The 10,342-nt window shown below is 40.2% G+C and overlaps 1 protein-coding gene across 1 annotated transcript; it reads right to left on the reverse strand.

Moving 5' to 3' along the window:
* Positions 1–2,679: 2,679 nt before the first annotated feature.
* Positions 2,680–5,399, reverse strand: LOC137185285 (protein NLRC3-like). The gene is given in 3 exon segments (XM_067593632.1): positions 2,680–4,541; positions 4,680–4,857; positions 5,313–5,399. Coding segments are annotated over 3 exon segments (2,127 nt in total).
* Positions 5,400–10,342: the final 4,943 nt, after the last annotated feature.

A 10,342-nucleotide genomic window follows, 5' to 3' on the forward strand; every position in this document is an offset into this window, starting at 1 on the left:
GGAACACTGAGGGATAATTGTGGACTTGACTTTGTATCTGACAGCAGAGCTGTTCTCAGATCAGTTCAGACTGCAGCACTGAGAGTCATCTCCACTTCCTCTGATTCCTGTCAGTCACTGCTGGATGAAGCTCTCCTCTCCACTCTACCTCCCAGTAACATGGCCCAGTCAGAGCCTCTCTACACACAGCAGCTGCTGCTGCTTCAGCCTCTCTGGATCATCAGGATACAGCTGATCTTCTCACAACACACAGTTCTGGATGTTCACTCACACTCTTACAGAGATCACCACTTCCAGCTGATGAGAGAAGAAGAAATAACAGAGGTCACAAATCAGTGTTTAGTGAGACTCATTTCATCCGTCAGTCAGTGATGCAGCACATCCAGGATAAAGAGCAGCAGGGACTTCAGTCCTGTTCAGATCAGAGGTGGAACTGCTGTGCAGCATAGCCAGCTTCCTTTAGCAGGTAGCCAGTTCTCATGTTAATGTGTTGGAGTGAACACACTGAGCTCCAAGCTCACAGACCTGCAAAGAATTTTGGCATCAAGTCTGTTTACTCTGCAGATTTCACAGAAGTACACAGAAGAAAAATTCTGCTCATGAACACATGAATACTGAGTCATGAACACATACTGATGGATTTACTGTTGATACATGTGAACTGTTATAAAAGTTTAAAAGCTACAGAGTTTCTGTGGGATTTGAAGATCTTTCCTGCTGTTAAATCATCACATGAAAATCAGTCAGAGCTCTCAGCTAAACATCTGCTGTGATTCCTGGACTTCAGCAGAGTTTCTGGTCTGTATAAAGACCACATGGTTACTAAACATAATGATGGCTCTGTGAAATCAGAGCCAGTGATTTGCAGGCTTCAGTCAGACTGATCTTAGAGCTCTGACAAAGATGAACTGGTCAATTCTTTTGTGTTGAAATGAGAGATCAAACACCTCATATCAGATTTGATGGTACAACAGTTTGATGACGAGAACCACTGTCTCTATCTAAACCAGCTTTATTTCCCGCAGACATGAACACAATAACACTTGCCCTCAGATCAACTCAAACACATGATCACAACAAGCTTCTGGCTGATCTGATTGGCTGACTGTTCTCTCTCTCTCTCTGTCTTTCTGTCCAATCCTGAAGCCTGTCACCATTGTCCTCTCACAGCTTCACTGAGGAAAGCAGCCAGGTTGGAGGTTTGAGGTTCACCAGGAAATACTGGATATTTGCTTTGATACTGTGTTTAATACAATACTGCTGAAACCAGCACAGACTGACTCTCTACTGACCTCAGAATCTCCAGTCTACATTGTGGACTCTCCTTAAGATCAGACAGCAGCTTCATGTCTGAATACTGCAGATTGTTGTCAATCAGCTCCAGCTCTCTCAGATGAGAGGGGTTGGACTTCAGAGCTGAGGCCAGAGAAGCACAGCTGATCTCTGACAACCTGCAGTCCCTCAATCTGAATAGAATAGAGGACAATGTTCCTGCTTGAAATCATTCAATTTTTCATAATCTGCTCAGAGCTGAAGAAGTTTAGAATGTAGAAGTTTAGAAAATGGAAACTCTCAACACCTGAACCCAACAGGATGCAGGTTAAGATACAAACAATGAAAAAGAGCTCTCATTAATATTAATGACAACATGCTGCTACTTCAATAAAGACAACTCTGCAGCCCCACCAGTGACGCCATCTATACAATATCATGTTTGCAGCAAAAATGCAAAAAGACTAAAACATGTCACATTTATATTTTTTCAAATCTACATGTGCAAAACAGCTGAGCAAAAATAATAAAAGACCTGCATCACTTGCAAGGGCTTCATCATTATGCACATTTAAAAAGCATAAATGAATTCTACCATTCTGCTCATATATACTCATCAAACCACTGTGCATTTCCTGCTACTAAACATCTAAGAGTTTCTTTCTGTGATGAACAGAATATAAGAATACAAATTTGAATTCATGAGAAATAAAAGGTACCATTGCTTGGTTCAGCACATTCAGGGGTTTTATATCATATGACCAGTAGTTTATGGAAGCTAATGTTGGTAAATGTTAGCAAACTTAAGATATTGTTGTATAACTGACATTACTGAATCAGTTTGCTGACTTGCTGATCCCCTGTGCTCACTATGAAATGGCTCAGAAACCATAATGAAAGTAATTCTCTCTGACTTCAGAAATCACCTTTGGAAAATGACACATCTTATTTTAAACTCTTAATCATACAGTGGTAAAAACAGTGTTTGTCTGATATTATTTTCAGAACCATACTCATGTAATCATAACTTAACTGCTGCAGCAACAAAACCTCAACCACAACTCTAAAGTCCATTATTTGTTTTACCAGGTTTGAATGACGCCTCCATCACCCAAAGGAAGATAAATAGAAGAGAAAACTGTAAAATCCAATCATTACTAGAAATAAATACAATAACTGTGTTCATTAACTTAACAGCTATAAACACAACCAACTGAAAAATCAACATTATTTGCACTCACAACATTTGAAACAGCTCAAGTACTGAGACTGAATATAACTGACATATTATTTTGGCTATACACAAGTAAAGCACTATTTTAACAATAATACGAATTTTATATTATTTATATTTGAAGAACTAAACTACTAATCTACACTGATTTATAATGCTAATCACATCAGGACTTACTGAGCCTTTCTGCAGTTCCTCACAGCTGGGATCAGCCTCCGTCGTCCCTCCTCTGATGTATTGTACTCTCTCAGGTGAAACTCATCCAGAACCTCCTCTGACATCTGCAGCATGTAGGCCAGAGCTGAGCAATGGATCTCAGAGAGTTTCCTCTTAGATCTGTTCTTTGACTTCAGGAACTCTTGGATCTCCTGATGTACTGAGCGGTCATTCATCTCAATCAGACAGTGGAAGATGTTGATGCTTCTGTCAGGAGAGATTCTGTGGGCATTCATCTCCTTCAGGTTGTTGATGGCTCTCTGGATGATTTCTGGACTGTTTTCTGTCCAACACAGCAGGCCTCCCAAGAGTTTCTGGTTGGCTTTCAGAGAGAGACCATGAAGTAAGCGAATAAACAGGTCCAGGTGGCCATTTTTACTCTTGAGAGATTTCTCCATGGCTCTCCTCAGGAAGTTATCCAGAGATGGGTCACAGCTATCATTGTTTCTGAAATACGAAATCCTCTTGAGGAAAGACTCTGATTTTGATTCCCTGTGTTTGTAGTCTTCTCTCAAGAAGTCCTTCAGTACCTCTGTGTTGCTGTCGGTGTAACAGTGGTACATGTAGAATGCAGCCAGAAACTCCTGAACGCTCAGATGAACAAAGCAGTATACTGTTTTCTGGAAGATCACACTGTCTCTTCTGAAGATCTCTGTACAAACTCCTGATAACATTGAGGCCTCTGTGACATCGAGACCATATTGGTCCAGGTCTTCTTGGTAGAACATGATGTTTCCTTTCTCCAGTTGTTCAAATGCCAGCTGCCCCAGCTTCAGAAGAACTTCCTTGTCAGCCTCCGTCAGCTCCTGTGGACTCGTCTCATGTCCCTCATCATACTTGTGCTTCTTCCTCTTTGTCTGAACCAGCAGGAAGTGTGAGTACATGTCAGTCAGGGTCTTGGGCAGCTCTCCTCTCTTGTCTGTAGTCAACATGTGCTCCAGAACTTTAGCAGTGATCCAGCAGAACACGGGGATGTGACACATGATGTGGAGGCTCCTGGATGTCTTGATGTGTGAGATGATTCTGCTGGACAGTTCTTCATCACTGAATTTCCTCCTGAAGTACTCCTCCTTCTGGGCGTCAGTGAAGCCTCATACTTCTGTTACCCTGTCAACACATGTCAGAGGGATCTGATTGGCTGCTGCAGGTCGTGAAGTTATCCAGATGAGAGCCAAGGGAAGCAGATTCCCCTCAATGAGGTTTGTCAACAGCACATTGACTGATGACTTCTGTGTGACATCAGACACAACCTTCCTGTTCTTGAAATCCAGTGAAAGTCTGCTTTCATCCAGGCCATCAAAGATGAACATAACTTTACAGACAGCGAACTTCTCTGCTGTGACCTTCTGTAATGTTGGATGGAAAACATGGATCAGCATGAGGAGACTGTACTGCTCATCTTTGATGAAGTTCAGCTCTCTGAACGAAAGCAGAATCACCAGACTGATGTCTTGGTTTTTCGAGCCCTCTGCCCAGTCCAGAGTGAACTTCTGCACTGAGAAGGTTTTTCCAATGCCAGCGACACCGTTCGTCAGAACAACTCTGATGTGTTTCTGTTGCTCAGGTAAGACTTTAAAGATGTCGTGGCACTTGATTAGAGTGTCATGGAGGGTCTCCATCTTGGAAGCTTTTTCAAGCTGCCTCACCTCATGTTGGGTATTAATGTCTTCACTCTGTCCCTCTGTGATGTAGAGCTCAGTGTAGATCCTGTTGAGGAGGGTTTCACTTCCTGCTTCATCAGTTCCTTCAGTCACACATCCACATCTCCTCCTCAGACTAATCTTATGTTCATTTAAAACCTCCTGCAGATCACTATCTGCTGAAAGTGAGGAAAAAATAAATAAATAAAAAGAAAAATGTCTCACGTATCTTAATTTTCAGTACGATAGAGGACATAAATTCTTGTCCTGTTTTCAGAGATGATGACATCAGCAGGTGGATCTTCAGTCTTACTTACAGTGCTGGTCTGATTGTCTGTCTGCAGTCCAGGTCTTGTTCTGGATCTTTCTCCACACTGGGGACAGGAGGAGTCTTGTGATGAAGCAGACTGGTCCCAGTATGAGGTGATACATTGTCTGCAGAACCAGTGTCCACAGTTGGTAGAGATTTTCCTTTCTCTGCATGCAGCTCTTTCCCTACATAAACAGTCCAGAAATGTAATCAAGTATTTAGACAGTTACACATTTTTTTGTTCTTCATGCTTTGGGCTTTAAGCACATTCAATTTGAAATAAAATAATGGATACTACAATTGCGAGGGTTCGTAAGTAATTAGACAGACAAAACAATGTGCCAGCAAAGGCAGAGAAGAAGACTGCAGGCTAGTAAACATGGGTGTAAAGGTTGCAGGATTTAAAATACTAAGTTAAAAATTGGCTTTGCAAATGTTTCATGAGGAGGGAAATGGATTCAACACATTTGTTAGACCACAATGATACGCACAATGCATTTTGTAAGTAAATAAATGTGAACATGGCTTTTGTTTGTTTTGAGAAACTCCACAGGGGCCCTTTAATCTACTATGAGCCATTAAAAAAGGAAAAAAAAAAAAAAAATCTATAAAATGATAATAATAATTTCCAGTGCCATACCATAAACATAGGCCGGTCACTCTTCATAGACACAGAGCTGGATATCAGAGACTCTGCTCCGTCCTCCTCTTCCTCCAGATCATTCATCTTCTGGAGTCTGAGAGGTAAACCAGTAACACTGGAGACACACACACATTCACAGTATAATAAACCCAGTCCTGCCTCTCAACTTAGAAGCGTCTTATTAGTTTGCATTACTTTAACTACAACAATGTGTGTTTTCTATCCATCACAAAGATTGACTGGTTTAAGTCCAACAAACAGACTTTAGATAAAAATCTGTGTTGTTCTTAACTGTGACTTCTTTCTATTTTGACTGGGTCCACCCAAAAAGAAAAAACACTCGCAAGTGAGCAGGGGAAAGTTTTGCGTGCAGGAGAGCAATGATAGGAGTTGTGTGCTTGAGGATAACAGTCACGCACTCTTTCGTATTCTGCGTGTGCTTGAAACATAGTTTTCTCCTCACAGGCTAAACAGTGCTGTCAAAGCGCTCGCAATAATAATATGCGTGCATGGCTATTTAAGTTGCACGCAAGACTCCTCTACATTGACGCGTTTGAATCTCATCTCACATCAGGTGCCACTTTATATTTAGATGACCTGCTGCAGAAGATCTTCAGAATCTCATTAATATCTGATGTAAATGTTTGTAGTAGAGTGTAGGTTGTCAGTCAGTGGTGTTTGTTTTTAAATAACATTTCAAAATTGAATCATCTTCAAGTCAGTTTACAGTAGAAACAGTCTCTTACTTTGTGCCCGAGGGTCCAAGTTCATTACTGAAGTATGGAGGATCATTTTTAGACTGGTCACTCTTCATAGACACACAGCTGGATATCAGAGACTCTGCTCCGTCCTCCTCTTCCTCCAAATCATTCATCTTCTGGAGTCTGAGAGGTAAACCAGTAACACTTGGGACACACACACACACAGTATAATAAAGCCAGTCCTGCCACTCAACTTAGTAGCTTCTTATTAGTTTACATTACTTTAGCTACAACCATGTGTGTTTTCCAGCCATCACCAAGATAAACTTTGACTCTGGTTTAAGTCCAACAAACAGACTTCAGATAAACATCTGTGTGGTTCTTAACTGTGATTTCTCTCTATTTTGACCGTACTAGTGTGCCACGTTACATCGCTGTGAGGACGCAGAAACCAGCAAAAGAAAAAAGGAAATAATGTTTCAAAACGTCAACACTGTGATCTCATATTTTTCACAGTTTAATAAACTAAGCAATTAATCCAAAAAATAATCAGCAGATTGATCAATAATGACAGTAATCATCATTTGCAGCCCTGATATTAACACTCACCCTGCCTCAGACTGGGACTGTTTTCCTCCTTCTGCTCTGTTGACTTTAAAACAGAGACTGAATAGACTGAACTTTCACCGTTACGCCCTACCTGTTTGCTCACCCGCCGTCTTTACTGGAAGTCATATGTGTGTGTATGTGTGTTTCTGTGTGTGTGTGTGTGTGTGTGTGTGTGTGTGCATGCATGCTTGTGTGTGAGAAAAGATAAATGTTCTTTTAGTCACTCAGCTTAACGTGTGAGCAGAGATTTCTGAAAAGTTTTCTGACTGTTCGCTGGCCGTTAGGTACAAACACAGACACAAGGTTTTCCAGTAAACGTGTTCTTGTGTCAACAGATGAAGTCAAACAGATAAATCTGTGCCTACAGTCCACAGGAAGAGTAAAGTAGACCCTCAGTTTAGGTTTATATTCTGACACCAGTTTACATTATTTACAATTCATGTCAGAGAAATCCTCTTTTGTCCTCGGATGCCGTTGTTATCGAGATGAAGCCAGATGTGCGAATCAGAGTGTAAAGAATTCATTGCTGAATAAAGACCATGTCACCATGGTTACTGACTTCACTCAAAGTGACCCAGAAAGTAAAAGTTAACTGATTTTATCTTTAGATTGTAAAATCAGTTTTCTCAACATTGTAATCTTTAGCTTCTCTGTTAGCGGCACACGTGACTGAATTTTAAGCCGTGTGATTGGCTGTTTCATGCTGAAATGCACCTTGGGAGTCATAGTTAACTTCTATCCCAAAATCTTTCTGTCCACAGCCTTGTAGCTTCAACTTTTTACTAAAGAACCAGATGTTTTCTAACACAGTTGTTCATCTTTTGTTCTGATGATTCAACAAGAAGAGTTTCATGTTGATCTGAACTGTAGAAGAGAGACCTGAGAGTCACTAACACTGTTTATGAGAGAAATGAACAGGGTTTTTACTTTTGGAACCAAGGGCGTCTGAAATATCTCCTCCCATTTCACAGCTCTATTACATTGTTGTGCATTTTCTGTATGGTTCACAAACTGCTGTGAACCTGGGCCCAACCCATGTGTGACCATAACCCTCCACCCCCAACACTCTACCAGCAAACATGTATCTTCTACAGAAAGTCCCTGGACATGGAGCTCTGCCCTCCAGCTGCAGGTTTGACACCTTTCCTTTGTTTTCACAGATGATCATCACTTTTCCTGTGACCTTTGCTCTTACTCTGTAATTGATGCGACTACAAAGGTAGCAAAGTGCAAAATACTGAAAAAAGTAAATGTAATTTATCACTTCCACTGTGTGAAGTGGTAGCCCTGTATTACACTGTGGAAATCGTAGTTGCCAAATCCACTTATTATAAGCAACTTTGGGCTTATTTTTCTGTAAAGTCGCTTACAGATATTGGTATTCGTGGTTTGTGTTTTTTTGGGCTTATTTCTAAAGTATGGTTGTTTATTTGGGCTTGCTCCCTGTATTCTCATGAGACCTAGCCCATTGATACTTACACATGTATCTCCTTTTACTCTGACCTACTCTATCAATCCCTGCTATATTGTAAGAACATCCTGGGATTTCCAGTGATATGTCATTTCATAGGCTGGGATGCTGGAAACCTCCTCTTCCTTTTCATCCAAAATGGACAGCATAGCTGCAAGCATATTTTATGGAAAGAGGAGAGGTAAGTCAAATATAGTTTATCTGTTGCTTTTTTTACTGTGATAATCATACATGTTTTTTGTTTATTAACATGTCAGGAATTATACATTTAGTTCTGAAAGGAGTTAAATTATTTGTGTTTTGAAATAATAGCCCATTTATTATTAATATGCATATTAATCCACTTAATCACAGCATTGTTGTAGGAAACAGAACTGAAGCAGAGAGGATTCTTTACTGGATAGTTGAGGGAGATTCAGATTTGGAGTTGTCAGATGATGAGAGATGAGGATGAGTTTGAACTTGGGATGGAAGAAAGTGGTGAAGAAGAGGATGAGGAAGATGCAGCAGGTTCAGATGAGCAGACAGATACAGACACATGGACAGACAGGGACAATCAGGAGAGAACTTCCTGTGGGCCAGGAGTAGCACGTATGTTTTATTTAGTTCCAGGATAATATATTCAGTTCCAATAATTAGCCACTATTGATATTCATGGTAACAAAATTCTATAAATTATATTTTTAAAGCTTTTAATGAGAAAGGCCTTTTGTTTCTCTTGATTCACTGGTTCCCACAAACAATCATTGGTCAGGAGCAAATGGCCTTGGGGCTGGACAGGGGCGTAGTAGGTGACTTTAGGCAGGTTGTTGGCCAGTGTTGTCCAATCATATCTTAAGTTAGAAGGTGTTTCTACCTGTTCTGAACAACTAACATGCAAGGCTGGAATGATGTACACTTTCAGACAGTGTCTGCTTGTAGACATTCATAGTGTTGCACTCAAATGATCACAAGTAAATTAACACTTTGAACACGTGTGAACTGAAGACTGTAAGATAAACATAAAGAAGGTCAAACATGTTTCTGTAGTAAGTTTACTAAATCTTCATCTCTGATGCACAAAAAAATCAAATCACTTTGATAAACCATGTTGTACATGTGTTAAACTGAGATTGAAGGTGAGAACAGAGAAACTTTCCTCCTTCAGCAGATGAATGTGAGAACAAACTCTGAACAAACATCATTCTGCACAGAGAGGAAGAACAACATCCAACTGAATGAACAAGTTTCTGAGTGGAGGGACTTTAATTTTCTGTATCTTCTGTATTTCTGTTTTATTTTTAGGTGTATTTTTAAGTGTCACAGTGTCGTGTCAGCAGACTGGTTCAGACCTGAACAGCAGAGGGCAGCACACACACACACATACACATACACACGCACACACACACACACGCACACAAACATTATAAACCTCATCAGTTTTAGACCTGTTACTGTTTGTGGTGTGTCTCTGTTGTGACGTGTGTGTGTGGTTCATGCTCAACTCTGTGTGTGTCTCTAATGTGTGTCTCTATCAGCAGCAGAGCTCAGCAGTTTATGACAATCTTTATCACCATCATCATCATTATCAGTCAGACCGAAGGCTGGAAGTCTAAAAAAAACTCTTGTGAATTAGGGCTGCAACTAACTTTCAAAAGTTTGGCCTTCAGCTAAAAGATCGAAATAAACAAATGATTTTGATTAGTTTATAAAACATCACAAAACAGTGAAAAATGTCCATCCCAGTTTCCCAGACTCTGAGGTGGCTTCAAATGTCTTTTTGTCTGACCAACAGTCCAAAAGTTATTTAGACAGTTTACTATCATGTGAACTCAAGAAACAGAGAAGTCTCACATTTGAGAACCTGGAACCAGTCAGTTGTTCTTGCTTGAAAAGTCACTGAAACGATTCATCAATTTTTGAAATAGTTGCTGATTAATTTTCTCTCAATCAACTAATCAAGACAAGAAACAAAAGTCTTCATTTCACACTAGAGAGACACGCTTTAAATATAGAGCACAGAATAATGTAATGGTCAATCCATTTTTTGAGTTAATAAATTATGTACAGTCACTTTCTTACAGTTGATTCTGGTCCCAGTCTGTATTGTTCACTGTAATTCTGTCCTCTGTGAGTGTGTTGTTGTTCTCACCTGTCAAAACATTTGAATTCTGATGTGGTCAGACAGCACGTCATGAGAACCAGTTCTGAGAGAGAAAAATGTAGTTCAAAAGTATGAAAGTAATAGCAGTGGCTATATATTATTA

The sequence above is a fragment of the Thunnus thynnus genome, chromosome 6 (assembly GCF_963924715.1).
Source record: "Thunnus thynnus chromosome 6, fThuThy2.1, whole genome shotgun sequence".
NCBI classification, from domain to species: Eukaryota; Metazoa; Chordata; class Actinopteri; order Scombriformes; family Scombridae; genus Thunnus; species Thunnus thynnus.